The sequence below is a fragment of the Gracilinanus agilis genome, chromosome 6 (genome assembly GCF_016433145.1).
Source record: "Gracilinanus agilis isolate LMUSP501 chromosome 6, AgileGrace, whole genome shotgun sequence".
Taxonomy (NCBI): Eukaryota; Metazoa; Chordata; class Mammalia; order Didelphimorphia; family Didelphidae; genus Gracilinanus; species Gracilinanus agilis.
In genome coordinates this window covers 229,451,866-229,467,535 of record NC_058135.1, presented here as the reverse complement: position 1 = coordinate 229,467,535, position 15,670 = coordinate 229,451,866, and the positions used below count along the sequence as shown (strand labels likewise).

At 42.8% G+C, this 15,670-nt stretch overlaps 1 protein-coding gene across 6 annotated transcripts in view; it reads left to right on the top strand.

The window, feature by feature from the left end:
* Positions 1-15,670, top strand: part of PPFIBP2 (PPFIA binding protein 2) — a 195,609-nt gene that overhangs the window by 94,380 nt on the left and 85,559 nt on the right. For all 6 annotated transcript variants that reach the window (XM_044680576.1, XM_044680573.1, XM_044680572.1 and 3 more), the window contains exon 4: positions 8,035-8,127. In XM_044680576.1, coding sequence (XP_044536511.1) covers positions 8,035-8,127 — 93 coding nt within the window. The remainder of the gene's footprint in view (positions 1-8,034; positions 8,128-15,670) is intronic.

The following is a 15,670-nucleotide window of genomic DNA, read 5'->3' as shown; positions in this document are numbered from 1 at the left end:
AGCTGTGTGACCCTGGGCAAGTCACTTGACCCCCATTGCCTACCCCTACCACTCTTCTACCTTGGAGCCAATGCACAGTATTGACTCCCAGACAGAAGGTAAGGGCCTAAAACTAAATAAATAAACAAACAAATAAGCAAATAAATAAATAAAAGGTACAGCCTAGGCTCCTTGGCCTGACATTCAAGGTTGTTCGATCTCTGGTTGTATTTTCAGCTTTATCTCCTGCTACTGGACTCTATGGGAAAGGAACTCTTGGCTCCAATAGGCTTAGAGGAGCCTCAGTCCTGGACCAGAAGCCTTATTCCTCTCTGCTTTTGTTCCCAACATTCCTCCTTCCCCCACCCACCCACTTTTTAGAATATTCTCTCCCCTTCTCTCCTATGTTTACTTCAAAATTTAGTTCCATTCTCTCTCCTTTTTTCGAAACAACCTTAGCTCAGGGCAAACTATTTGTCCAGTGACCTCATAGCATTTGTGGTCTTCACCAGATATTTGGCACTTCTTATACTTTGCATGGCATTAGAGCTATTTTTTTTAATGTGAGTATCTAGAAAGTTCAGAGTTTTACAATGGATAGAACATTGGCTTTGTAGGCACTGGACCCTGACCGCCTGAAAATATCTGTATGACTTTGGATAAATAAGTCACTTAACCTTTGTGATTCCTGACAGTTTCTTTATCTCTGGGGAGGGGGAGGTTGTATTCTTATTAGCTCCTTTCCTTCTCTTTTTAAACCCTTACGTTCTGTCTTAAATCAACACTGAGGCAGAAGAACAGTATGACCTAAGCAATTGGGAATAAGTGATTTGCTCAGGGTCACACAGCTAGGAAATATCTGAGGCCAAAATTGAACCCAGGTCCTTCCAACTGAAAGCCTGGCACTTGATATCTATTGAGCTGCCTAGCTACTCCTCCTTCTCTACATCTAATATAATCTAATATGATCTTTAAAAAAAAAAACCTTAACCTTCTGTCTTAGAGTCAATATTGAGTATTAGTTGCAAGACAGAAGAGCAGTATGGCTTCGACCAATGCTGATGAACTTTTTAGAGATGGAGTGTCAGGCCCTGCCCCTGCTCCCCTGCCTGGTACCCCCACCAACCCTAGACAGGGGAGGGAGGAAACACTCCCATTGGGCTGCTTGGGCAGAGGGGTGGGTGAAGTGAGGAATGTCCTCAAGGACATGGAGGGGAGTGGGGGGGGGGACAGTTCCACCCATTTTTCTGGCATTCTAGTAACAAATTCTGGTAGTCAACTGTAGGCATGCCCACAGAGAGAGCTCTATATGCCCTTTTTGACACATGTGCCATAGGTTTGCCATCATAGACCTAGACTATTGCATTTAGGTGACTTGCCTAAGGTCACACAGATGGGAAATATCTGAGGCCAGATTTGAACCCAGGACTTAATGTCTCCAGGCCTTACTCTCTACTGAGCCACCTGATTGTCCCTATTATATAATCTTAAAAGCATGGCCAGCTGGTGGCACAGTAAGCGCCCAGCCTGGGGTCAGAAAAACATGGGGTCAAATCCAGACTCGTAAGAGTTATATAACCATGAGCAAGTCACTTAACTTCCATCTACCTCAGTTTCCTTAACTATAACATGGGGATGACAGTAGTACTCATCTCCCAGTGTTGTTGCGTGGCCAAAATGACATTTGTAAAGTGCTTCCATAATGCTTGATATTCCTTAGTGCTTACTAAATAAATATATAAAATATCTATATTTTATTTATAAAATATTTTATATCATATATTAGTTATAAAATATTTATTAAAATATATAATAAATAAGATAATGCTTAATAAAGGCTTATTTCCTTCCTTCAATTATAACCTCTAGGAGGGCAAAGATATATCTCATCCCTGATTGCTCCTGGCCAGCCCTGGGCTTTGCATAGGACAGAAATCTGTTTATTGAATGAAAGTATAGTTCTTTCACATTAGCACCTTTGAAGGGGGAGAACTTCCTATAAATCTGTGTCTAAGAGTGTTGGGTGCTGGTGTTTCTCAGCTCCTTCAGATCCCTCCTAAAGACAGCTACTAGTCAGAGCCCCCAGGCAGCCACACGCATGAAGCTGTTTTGATGGGGCTTTATAGAAATTTCATAGGCCAGCATGTCCAAACAACAAGCCTTTGGCACCAGCTGAGATGCTGAGCGAAGGGTGTGCAGAGAGATTTCACTCTTGTCATTTGTAATCTGACTCCCAGGCTGACCATAAACACAGGCGGCTGCGAGTGGGGGCGAGGGGGGGCTGCTCCCCCTTTCCCTTGGCCTCTTCAGAAAAGCTGAGACAACAGCAGACAGTTGATTCCACTCTTCTGTCTGCTGGGCACCTTTGCCAAACGGAAAGCTCTCGGATAAGCCATTCCAGCACCAAAGATAGATTATCCTACTGTTTTCTTATTAAAGCAGCATTTTAATCCATTACATGGTCACCAAAGAATTCAAGGCCTGGCGTGCCATTGGCTTGTGGTACTGTGGCTTCATCCGCCTTTTCACTTGCTGGGAGCTGCAATCGGAGGCTGAAGCCTGGGGGTAAAGGAATACCCATGGAATTTCTGGGAGAGTGGCCTCAGATGGCCCCACCTTCATTCTGCCCAGCCGATTTTTTCTGAAGATACCTGGGGATCCGGCCCTGAGGTCCTTGGGCTTTGTCTACAAGGTCAAGGTTCTGGTTGGCCCCCGTCACTACATAAACTGAGGCATTTGATCCAGAGACATCACCAAGATTCTAGAATAGGGGCAGAGTGATCAGAGCCCTGAAAAAAGGGCTTTTCCTTTCCCAGGCTCAGACCAGGGTCATGGGGTCACTGGATCTGAATTGGAGCACTAGAAGGCACCTCAGAGACCATCAAATCCAAGCCACACATGAGAGGAATCCCCATTACATACAGCACAGCCAACAAGCAACCATCCAGCCTCTGCTGAAAGACCACAACAGTCAAGACGATGACAATGATGGTGGTGGTGATTATTATAGTGAGAGCATTTATATAGCACCTTGAGGTTTGCAAAGCCCTGGGTGTACATTATCTCATTTGATTGTCCCTGCCAAGTGAGTGCAATTATCATCCTCATTTTAAGAATGAGGAAATGAAGGGATATAGGGGTTAAGTGACTTGCCTAAGGTCATACAGCTAGTCATTATCTGTGGCAGAATTCAAGCTCAGATCTTCCTGACTCCAGCACTCTATCCACTGTGCCACCTGGTTGCCAAAAAGGGATATATCTAGCACCTCTCAAGACATTCCCTTCCACCTTTCTAGCGCTCTGATTGTTAGGAAGTTCTCCCTGACGTTAAGCCCATTTCTCTTAGTTCGTTGCTGATGCAGTCTTGAAGGATGATGTTTTTGGTGATGAGTTTTCCTGGGAATGTGATCATTGGGAGTCCAGTCCAGGGAATGCAGCTGGTGGGAAAGGAAGCAAATCAATCCATCCTCTTCATAATGGCCCTTTAAATGCTTGAAGACAGCCCTCATGTGACCCCAGGACTGTCTCTTCTCCACCTAAACATACCCAATTCCTTCATCTGGCCTCATATGACAGAGAGTCAAGACCCTTTTCTGTCCTGGTTGCTCTAAACTAGATGCTATTCAGCTTATTAATGCCTTTCTTAAACTATGCTACTCAAACTGCCCACAATTCTTCAGATGAGGTCCGATAAGTGCTTAGAGGACAGTGGGACTCTTGTTCTCTTATTCCTGAAAGATATACCCTGAATGTAGCCCAAGTTGACAGGCATTTTTAGCAACTAGGTCACACCACTGACATTGAGCTTGCAGTCCACTAAAACCCCCAGATCATTTTCAAAACAAAAACATTGTCTCCATTTCTCTCCCATCTCAAACTTATGAAGATGATTTTTTTTTTTTTGGATTCAAGGATCTTGATTGAATTTCCAGTAAATTCTAAAAGTGTAAAGGGTCTTAAGACCAAAAAGTTTGAGAACCACTGGTAAAAGAGATTCTTCATCAGGCACAGTCAGACATCAGATAAGGCTCCTTCCAATTCAGAGTCTGAAGGTTTCTGAAAGAGGAAGGAGGCAGGAAGGCCTACTATGGGCCCATCACTGTGCTAAACACTACACAAACATCTCACTTGCTCTATACAACAACCGTCAGAGTACATGCTACGATGACTTCTGTTCAGGAAAGCAGACTTTTAGTGCCTTGCCCAGGGTCACACAGCTAATAACAATTCTCCATAATGGAATGTTCAACAGTAGTAGAACTTGTAGAATGCTCCAGTTTGACCTCAGGGCTTCTAGTGTCTTCATAATTTATTCCTTCTCTCTGGAAGAGAATGTAAATGATGTCTATTCTATTATTTGAACACCACAGGGCTCAGAGAAAGTTACAAAGTTCAAGATTTGCCCATCCCTATTAACTACTATATTTCAATTGTGGTCCCCAGAATTTCTAACCTCCTGTGGGTAGAGATGGGTAATTCCTCAGCATCTGAACTGTCCAATAAATTCATTATTAAGAACAGGAATCTCTGAGTTTCCTTTTTCAGGTTATAGAAATAATTTGGTCTGAAATCACTGTAGCTGAAATCAGTTAAAGCCAGAACAAGGATACTTACTGATTGAAAAACTAAAAAATACAGAATGCAAACAAATATATCTTCCCCAAATTTATTTCAGACCCTTTGGTTTTCTTTTTTTCTTTTTAATTTTTTTTTTTAACCCTTACCTTCTGACTTGGAGTCAATACTGTGTATTGGTTCTAAGGCAGAAGAGTGGTAAGGGTAGGCAATGGGGGGGGGGGGGGTCAAGTGACTTGCCCAGGGTCACACAGTTGGGACGTGTCTGAGGTCAGATTTGAACCTAGGACCTAATTTTTGTTTTCTTTTTCCTTAAGATGTGAACAAAAAAAATGTTTAACTTTTTTTTTTTAATTTGAATTCTATATTCTTTCCCTCCCTTTCTCTCCTCACTCCTTGAGAAGGCAGGTAGGATAGAAATTATATGTGTACAGTCATACAAAACATGGTCTTCTTTTTTCATATGCTGCAACTTTGTTAAAGTTTTAATTATTTCAACTAATTTTTAGTTGATTCTCTAGGATTCTCTAAGCATACCATAATATCAGCAAAGAGTGATAGTTTAGTTTCCTCATTGCCTACTTTAATTCCTTCCATTTCTTTTTCTTCTCTAATTGCTAAAGCTAGCATTTCTAGTACAATATTAAAAAATAGTGGTGATGATAAATAAATACATATATATTATGTATAATAAAAATAGGGTCCTTGCTTCACCCCTGATCTTATTGGGAAGGCTTCTAGCTTATCCACATTACAGATGATACTTGTTGATTGTTTTAGATAGATACTACTTATTATTTTAAGGAAAGGCCCATTTATTCCTATGCTTTTAAGTGTTTTTAATAGGAACACATGGTATATTTTCCACTTTTTCTGCGTCTATTGAGATAATCACATGATTTCTGTTAGTTTGTTTATTGATATGCTGATAGTTTTCCTAATATTAAACCAGTCCTGCATTCCTGGAGTAAATCCCACCTGGTCCTAGTGAATAATCCTTGTGATATATTGTTGTGTTTTCCTTGCCAGTATCTTATTTAAGATTTTTGGTTTTCTTTTTTTAGAAGAGAAAAATGTACTTGTGTCCATGTTATGTAGTTTGTTACATACAAAAGGTAACTTGGGTTTATCATGAATAAACACTGCCTTACTGAGATCAGGGTATGAGTCTGAATCCTGCCATTTGATCACTTTGTGACTTTCAGTTGATCGCTTTCCTGCTAGGGTCAGGAAGCCCTGGAGCAGGTGACCCTTAGGAGTTGCTTAGTTTCTCTGGGTTCTAGTTTCCTCTTCTGTAAATTCTAGGAATAATATTACCCCCACTATGAAGCCATTCCATAGCACAGTGGAGAGAATGCAGGACTTGGAGTAGTAGCTCCAATTTCAAATACTAACCTAGATTGGTACTAGCTAGCTGTATGACACTAGACGAGTTATTTAATCTCCATGTGCCTGTTTTCCCATCTGTAAAATGGGGATAATCAAAGCACCTCCCTCCCAAGATTGTTGTACGGATCAAATGCTTTACAAATCTTGCTATACAATTGCTAGCTATTATTATATGTATAGTGCTCATCTCAGTAGGGTCTTTGAGAGACACAGGTTAGACTATGGGGCAGCTGCATCCATTATAAAGACAGCTGTATCTTTTTTGTTGTGGTTTAAATTATTCCTTAAAGCTCTGGTGATTTCAACTCTGTAACAGAAAATGAGCAAACAGCAACTAGTGCCTCTTGGTAGGGCCTACCAACTATCAAATTAATGGAATGGTCCAGAAATACCAGACATCCCTCCCACATTCCCTTCAGTTCTATTCCTTGATTGACAGGATTTTGCCTCTTGGGAAGCGTCCTGTAAACAAGCCTTTGGGACAATGAATCTCTAATAATTGTTGTCATAATTTAAAAAAATAAATGTTTCTTGGTATCTTTTCTCTTTTTTTGTTTTATCTCTTGCTTTTTCTACTGTATTCTACCCCACTTCCCCTCCCAGAGAGCTTCCCTTATCTAGAGGCAGAAAAAGATAAAGAAAATGTTCAGTAAAATGGATCAATAAGCCAAAAGGTTCTGACATTATGTGTGGTGTTCCATACCCACTTGGTGTCCCCTCCCTCTGCAATGAAAGGAAGATTGAGACATTTTCCTCTTCATCTTTGGAGACGATCTTGGCCATTATATTCTGTAGGATTTTGATTGATTGCTTTTTTTCTTTTCATTTTATCTTGTAGTCATCGCATATGTTATTTTCTTGGTTCTTCATTTTGCATCTGTTCATATAAGTCTTTTAATGTTATTCTGAATAATAATAATAATAATAATAATAATAATAATAATAGCTACCATTTGTATAGTACAGTTTTCCCTTCCACATCTCAACTTTCCCCATTGTGGTTTCTATATGTCATTGGTTGGCATAAGAAATTAAATGGGAATTTGAGGAGGAGTTTTGTGGAAACCACAGATGACCCAGAAAAGGTTTAGAAACCCAGAAAGGTATACTTAATCCAGAATTTACAATAAGATACCTTAAACACATCATAAAAGAAAAAAAAAACTTCTGGTATGAAGGGAGGACCCAAAAATTTGACATGAATTTTTCACACCCTTAACCCCTGCTATGTGGGAAGTATAACCACACTTTTTAAGGTTTGCAAAGTGCTTTACTTATTTTATTTCATTGGATCCTTACAACAACTCTGTTCTGTGGGTGCCATTATTGCACCTTTTTACAGATGAGCAAACCAAAACTGAGAGAGGGTGAGTAATTGCCCAGGATCAAACAACTATAGCAATCATCTGAGCAGATTCCCAACTGGAGTCTTTCTGACTCCATCTCCAGCACTATTCCCTGCACCACTGAGATCCCATACATACATGAGCCATCGTTCCTGAGGGTCATTATAGTTTGGAACATGACAACGGGACTCCTTCCAGTTCAGTCCCCTCCCTCATGTAAAAACTGGTAAGATACATCCTTGACCAAAGTCAAGATGGTGACACAAGGAAATGGGAGCGATAGCCTTAGAGCTGCCCACGATGGGCACTGACGGTGGCCTCTGGGGTATGGGGCACGGAACCGGGCCTGATTTACTGAGTGGTTCTTGTCCTGTTGTGCTTGGCCTCTGGAAGAAAGAAGGCACTTATTCCGCTGTGGGCTGCCATGAAGATGGAGCCTGCGGGCAAACCAGACCCAACTTGTTAGGTTCATTCAGAGCTGCCTCTCCCGCTCGGTGAGGTCACCCCCACCAGGGTTTGGCAAGGCTCTTGAGACACACCTCTGAGTGGCATCTTGTCTGTTCATTACTATTGTTGCGAGGAGTTTCGAAATCTTGTGGTTTCCTTTTTCGCTGGGTGGTTTCTCACATCTTCTGGCAGATAATTCATCACAAATCATTTAGTTAATTGGGAAATCGATTAGGTTCCCCCCCCACCCCACCCCACCCCTGTGGCCTTTTTAAGAGTCTTCTTTTTGCCTCTTTAGTCCCAGGTAAGCCACCCGGCTGCAGTCACGAATGAAACCTATCAGGAGCGCTTGGCCCAATTGGAAGGCGACAAGGAATCTCTCATGTTACAGGTACGTCCTTCCCGCTGTATTGTCACCGGCGCTGCTGTCCCTTTACAGGTACACTGTCATCCAGTAGCCTTAGTGACTGGCACCTGGGACACTCCGAGAGATAATAAGAACACTGACAACAGCTCACATGGAGGGCTTTTAAGATTTGCAAAGTTGTTTTCTCTCAGCCACCCTGCGGCTAGTATTGCAAGTACTCTTATCCCCCTTTTATAGATGAGGAAACTGATTCAGAGACTTGTCTGAGCCCTACAGCATGCTGATATTAATGCTGGGATTTGAAACAAGGTCTCTCTCTGGACTTCGGTTCTAGGGATGTTTCTTTTTTAAAAAAATCCTCACCAAGAACTGGGAGGAGAAACACAGAAGAAAAACAACTGCTTGAACACATGGGCTGATGGGGATATTAGTGGGGATGTAGACACTAAATGATAACTCTAGTCCAACTATCATTAATATGGAATTAGATCTTGATCAATGACACATGTAAAACCCAGTGGAATTGTGTGTTGGCTATGGTGGCGGGGAGGGGTTTGGGGGAGAGGGAAAGAACATGAAATATATAACTATGGGAAAATATCCAAAATTAAAATTAAAAAAATAATAATAAATCCTCACCTTCCATCTTAGCATCAATACAATCAATATTAGTTCTAAGCCAGATGAGTGATAAGAGCTAGGAAGTGAATGAGGTCAAATTTGAACCCAGGACCTCCTCTCAATCCACCTAGCTGCCCCCTAGGGATGTTTCTAATAAGTCACTCTGTCTCTTGCCTCTTGCCTCGAGGCCTTCGTGTAGGAAGTATTCACCCAATCAAACAGGCTGTAACTGTGATATCCAGCATAGACAAATGGGCAGGCCCTGCTGGATTTTGAAGGCCTGGCATCCACCTCCTGCTCTGCAGAGCTGGTGGAGATCAGGAAGCAGGCGAGTGCCAGAGAGTGCACATGGCCTGTGGCATCTTCTGTCTATGAAGTTCTCTGAAGTGTCTGTGAATTCAAAAAGCTCCTGTTTCTTTATTTGTGGGGTTAAAAAATAAAGAGTCCAGAGGGGTTTTGTTTGTTTATTTGTTTCTTGAGGAATCTTCTGGCCAAGCATCTGACCCTCCTCCAAGTTTTTCCCTTCTGTTCTCTGGGCCCAGATTTATTTAATGGCCAAGGAATGGTAACTGCTCAGTGGAACAGGAGCCTCCTGGGTCTTCTCTCCACACTTGGATCTCTTCTGGGCAAAGCCTGTCTTCCGTGCCGAGTGTCATGAAAGCTCTTGATTTTGGCCTGAGAGCTTTGCAGCTATAATTACAGTAATTGCAGACATCTGCAATAAGACCTGGTTCTGGTAGCTGACATGATGCCTAATAGTATTTGGAGAGAAGAGCCATCCCTTTGTCTTTTGGTCTTACTCTGTCTCTCTGTCCCTTCCTCTCTCTCTCCTCTCTCTGCCTCTGTCTTTCCATGTCCTCTCACTGTCTCTCCCTCTTTTATCCCCCTCTTTCTCATTTTCTCTTTCTTCTCTCATGCTTTTCTTTAAAATTCTCCATTCTTGGCTCACAGTAGATGATGAAACCACAGTCTTCTTTTAGGGAAGCCTCAGTTTACCAGAACATTTTTTCCCCTCTATTCTTAGGTAGAATGCAAAAACAAGCCTATAGTTTGTGACAAGCCTGTAGTTCTTACTGTTTGCCCATTTCCAAATAACTGCAGTATAGCTCTTGCTCTCCCTAGGCCTTGTTCTTTCTCAGCTTCTGTTGGGCCCCTAGAACTCCCAGTATGCCATGAGTAAGTTCCCTTTGAATCCCTGATCTCTTATATTCCTTCTGTTTCCTGGGGCTAACTGAAATCTGACTTTCCCCCAAAGGTACCACATCCATCGCCACTCTCTCCAAGACTGGCTGCTAGATCTGTCCTCATCTCCTGCCTCCTAGCCTGATTCAGAGGCTCAGGAAGGGTGGGCACAATTCTTCCTACCTCCTGCTATTCCAGACTCTTGCTTGGCTCAGCCACTTTTCCTTCTGCGATTTCCCCCATTGGATCATGCTGTCCCCTTTGGATCCTTCACCCCCTACTTTCTTAAAAGACTGGAACACTTGGAGAGTCTCTCCTCCCACCCTGACACCATCCTAATGATATGGGCTGCCAGTGGGCAGTGAGGGAAAGTAGCAGGAACGGGACCCTCAAACTCTGAAACTTGGCTGTTTCTCCCACATCACTAGGTTCATAGACTTAAAGCTGGCCAGAACCATCTTCTAGTTCAAACCTCCAGTGGTAATAAGGATGATGGCATTCTATACGGCTTTAAGCGCTTTCTATCTATTAACTCAATTTGATCCTCACAACAACTCTGTGAGGTAGATGCGATTATTATCCTCATTTTTTACATGAGGAAACTGAGGCCCAAAGAAGTTGTGACTCAGCCACAGTCAATAAGAGGGCTAGGATACCAACCCAAGGCTCTCTTCCTCCCGGTGCGGTGCTTATTATAGGATCATAGTATCATGCTTTGGATCTCAAAGGCCCCAGAGGTCCTCTTATCCAGTCTTTTCATTTAATAAATGAGAAGCTTGAGACCAAGAGAGATTATGAAACTTGCCCGAGGTCATTCAGGTAGTAAGTGAGAACCCAGGTCCTCTGACACCAGATCCAGCCCTTCTCCTGCTACCTCACACTCACTACCCATGTCCTGCTAACATCTGGCCTCCTACGTGATCCCATGACCTAAATCTGTCCCTGCTCCTTCTCAGCTCCCCACAGAGGTGGTCACACCTTTAGCTTCACCATCCCCTGAAACTGCTCCACCTCCAGGATTCGGAGCTCTGAAACTTCTCTCTGATCACAATCTCCTGCCTGTCCCGAACCTGCTCTTCACCCTCATTGCTCTCAGCCCTCCACCCCTCACTGGCCTCTCAGTTCATCAACCTGTTTTGACTTTGCCTCTTTCCCTTCCTTCCTTTGACCCCATTGGTGCCTTTCTTTGGATCCCTTACCTGCCGGTCCTTGTGCTGTTTGGACCCTTTTGATTCCCACTTGAGGGCACCCTCTGCCTTCTTTCCTTCTCCAGAAAGGCAGTACCCCAATGGAGGAAGCCAGAGCTAAGTACACAGCAAATAGAATAATAATAATAATGATGATAATAATAATAATAATGATAATAATAATGATAATAATAATAATAATAATAATAATAATAATAGCTAGCATTGAAATAGCACTTTAAAGTGTTATAAGCGCTTCATTTACATTCTCTCATTTCAAAACCAGGCTATTCATTACATTAGGCCATGCTGGGTCTTAAAGCAGAGTTTACAAGTATTAGTAGTTTTTATATTATTAGTTAAATTATCGGTATTTCATAGATGAGGAAGTCAAGGCTCTGCCACAATGACCCTTCAGCTAGAAAGGGCCAGAGGCGAGAGTTGTCCAGGCTCTATTTCCAGCATCATCCTCCCTGCCCCTTCGCTGCCGTGCCCTGGACCCAAGCTGGGCCTCCTCAGGCAGTCCTTTGGTGCCTCCCTGCCTGACTCCATCACACATGCCGCAGCAGACTCTGAGTTGCTCTAAAGTCCCCCGTTCTACATCCAGTCCTTTGGGGTACAGCCATGTCTGACTCTTTGGGACCTAATTGCCAGTCTTTGATGTCTAGAAAGGGCAGTCTTGACTCCCCGTCTCTGTCCCCACCACCCTCAGCCTTGTATATGGTGGCTCCCAACCCCGACACTTTGATAACGCTGCTCTCTAATAATAGCTGGCCTCTCTATAAGGCGTGTGTGTGTGTGTGTGTGTGTGTGTGTGTGTGTGTGTGTGTGTGTGTGGACTTCTTTGTAGGGTAAGGTTGCAAAGTACTTTCTATGAGTCTCGATCCTCATGACAACCTGGAAAGGTGAGTACTATCATTAACCTTATTTTGTAGCTGAGGAAACTGAGTCTGAAAGAGCTCAAATGACTGGGCCAGGATCACAGTTCTCCTACCTCTCACTTGTCCTGCTCAATATCCTTTTCTGGTCTTCCTCTTCAACCTGCCCCCCAAACTAGAGGTACATGTATGTCCCAAGCTATACCCCCTTTGCCCAAGATTCTGTCCTTGGTCCTTTCCTCTGCATTTTCTTATCTGTTCCCATGACTTCAATGACCATTTCTAAGCAGAAAATTTACCCAGTTTGTGCAAGGCACAGTGTTCTGTGCTCAGGTTACAAACACAATAATCCAAATAGCTGCTGTGTTTCAGGCTTATATTCTACTAAAAACTCACGGTCTAGTGCAGGGGTCGGCAACGTATGGCTCTCGAGCCATATCTGGCTCTTTCTGCAGGAGCCATAAACTCCATTTTTTTTCAGGCACTGTTACAGGAGCGCACTGTGAGCACTGTACGGCTCTCACGAAATTGCATTTTAAAAAATGTGGTGTTTATGGCTCTCACGGTCAAAAAGGTTGCCAACCCCTGGGCTAGTATAAGAGCATCTCTAAACCTATTTTTCCCAGTCCAGTCTCTAGTTTGTGTGTGTGCCCCAACTCTGCATTTCTAACACACTTTTGGAGGTTTCTTTGTGGCCATCTGAACAACCCCTTAAACTCAACCCCACCAAAATATAATGTTGCCCTACCCAAAACCACCTCGCCCAATTTCTGTTGTTCTGTCTCCCACCTCCACCCCGATCACCCGCATCAAAACATCAGAGTCATCTTTGAGCCTGGCTGGCCTCCCTTCTCTGCCCTTCCTGCATATATCTCAACTGCCAAACAGGTAAAACCACCTGCCCCCCAGGGGTGTTGTGAGGATCAAGTGAAATAATATTGGTAAAGCACTGAGCACAGTCCCTGGCACATGGTAGGCACTATAGAAATGCTAGCCATCATCATCATCATCATTATTGTTATTGTTTATTACTACTACTACTACCACCACCACTACTAGTATCACTACTACTACTACTACTACTACTACTACTACTACTACTACTACTACTACTACTACTACTACTACTACTACTACTACTACTACTACTACTACTACAGTCTCCTTGGTACATTTAAGCAGATTTTTTCTCAGTTCCTAGAACCCCAGCTGTCCTCTTAACCTGCTAAAATCCTGCTCGTAGCTCTCACCCCAGTCCTGCTGCCACTGCCACCACCCTCATGAAGACGTTTCTGATCTGTCTTCACCCTCCAAACTGGAAGTGGTTTTTGTGCTCCTCGGATTTCCCTGTGCCCTTTCCAGCTTCCATTTTCCCCAGTCTCCTTTTGCTTTGCCCTGTGATTGTTTGTGTACGTGCCTAATCATTTTTATCAAATTTCAGTTCCTTGTGGGGTAGAGGCTGGGCCCATTTTTACTGTTTTGTGCCCAGTCTCGAGCCTGGTGTCTTATGCACATAGAAAAGACACTTAATGAATATCTCTTGGATTGAATTGGGCTGAGTTAACTCCAGGCCAGAGACCAAAACAAAGAACATATTTGTTCCACTTCAGCCCTGTCTCTCCAGCACATTCTGTTTCTTCTCTCACTGGGCAGGGAGAAGCAAGGTTCACATCAAGGGCTCTGGGTGCCCAAAAGATCCCTCGGCAGCGTAGAACTAGCTGTTATGGTCCTTGCACTGTTCCAGCAAAGGCAGAAAAGCAAACTCCTGCATCTTGGAGATTTTCAGTGAGAAGAGATTTCCAGGAGAGACATGAGTTTGAATTCTGGCCCCAGCACTTACCAATAGCTGTGTGACCCCTGGGAAAATATCTCTCTTTTATGAGTTATACGTTCCTCTTCTGTAAAACGGAGATGATAATACTTGTACTGTGTAGCTCACAGGATTCTTCCAGATCAGGGTCAGTGAACCTTTTCCCAGTTCAAGTGCCCAGTGGACAAATTCAAACTGTGAGCCCCCTGACTTCCCCCTTCCCCCGCTCCCCCATTACCAGAGAGAGCTGAGGGAGAATGCCCTTGCTTTGGGAGGCTGGACAGAGGGTTGGGGACATGCAAAAAATGTCCTCCAGTGCTTGGAAGAGGGGGAATGGAGCAGCTCCCTGAGTGTTGTTTCTGCACTCATGCCATGGCTTCGCCAACATGGTTCCAGATCATTGGCCAAGTTATTGTATATTATTATTTTTAGATATCCCCTCAGTTATCCAGAAAACTCATTCACCCTGAAGAGGCCATCCCATTGTTCATAGTTTGCTATCTCAACTAAGAAAAATGGAAACAATTTAAATCAATTTCTTAAATGACTTTTAAATTACCTTTGCCTATAAAAGCAATGTCAATATGTTCCATTCTTGATTCCATAGAAGGTTGAGGGACTTTTTCTGAGTCCTTCCCCGCCGTTGTTGTGGGGTAATATACTTCACCCCTAAGTCCAGTTGGGCCTGAGAGGCTACAAATGAATACACAATGGCCTTTATAATCCTTTTAGAAGAGGGGTCCTTTCTATGAGTTGTTCCAACACTTGTTTCCATTTGGAGAGGCTCCACACAAGAAAGACCAACATATTTTCTTCTAAATATTCCAACAAATTGGATTAAATGGGGCTTCCATTCTCTTGACTCAAGAACAGATTGGTCATCACGGGACCACCACCTGGCATGTGTTTGGAATCCTTGGCCTCTACTGATCTCTTATGAAATGAGAAATGGGTATATATCATAAGAATATAGTGGGTTAGCACGAGGGATACAGATATAGAATAGAAAATAGTCCTGTGGCTCAAGGAGCTGCCATGTAAAGTAAAAGCAAGATTTTGGACAGTATGGAAAGTAGAAAGAATGCTGGATTTGGACAGGCAAACTAAGTTTAAATTCCAACTCTTCCATTTGCTATCTGTGTGACCTTTGGTAAAGTCACTTGGTCTGCTTAGGCTCTATTTCTTTATTTGTAAAAATGGAGGCATTTTAGACCTTTTATGGCCCCTTCTACTAATTTTTTTTAAATCCCTAACCTTCTATCTTAGAATCAATACTAAGTATTGACTGTAAAGCAGAAGAGTGTTAAGAACTAGGCAATTTGAGGTTAAGTGGCTTGTGTCTGAGGACAGATTTGAACCCAGGCCCTTCTGACTCCAGGCCTGGCGTTCTATCCACTGAACTATCCAGCTGTCCCCACCTTTTTCCATTTCTAAATTTATGTCCTGTATTGTTAATTAAGGAAATAAATTGGACCATCTTAAGTGTTAACCAATAGACATAGAACCCAGAGAGAGTATACTCTAAAAAATGATGCCAAAACATTGTAAAATGCTTTGAATAGCAAACTGTTTTTAAATGATGCTATGAGGCGACAGATTTTCTTTGTTCTGGTAAACATTCCTTTGTTCGGCAGGGATGTGGGTTGGGGATTAATTTTAAAACACAATTGATGTGACTTTTTAAAACCACATGTAAAATGAGACAATTAAAAATAAAAATGGCGTAATGGCCAGTTAAAAGGAATAGAGGACTAGATGTTAACAGGCACCTGGAATGAGTTTATATGGTTGAGTACTCTATTTACTTTGAACTTGTTGGCTGCTCATGCAGAGATGGAAGCACTTTGGAGAAACTGTCAGTTGGAAAGACCAAAACTAATAATGGTAAT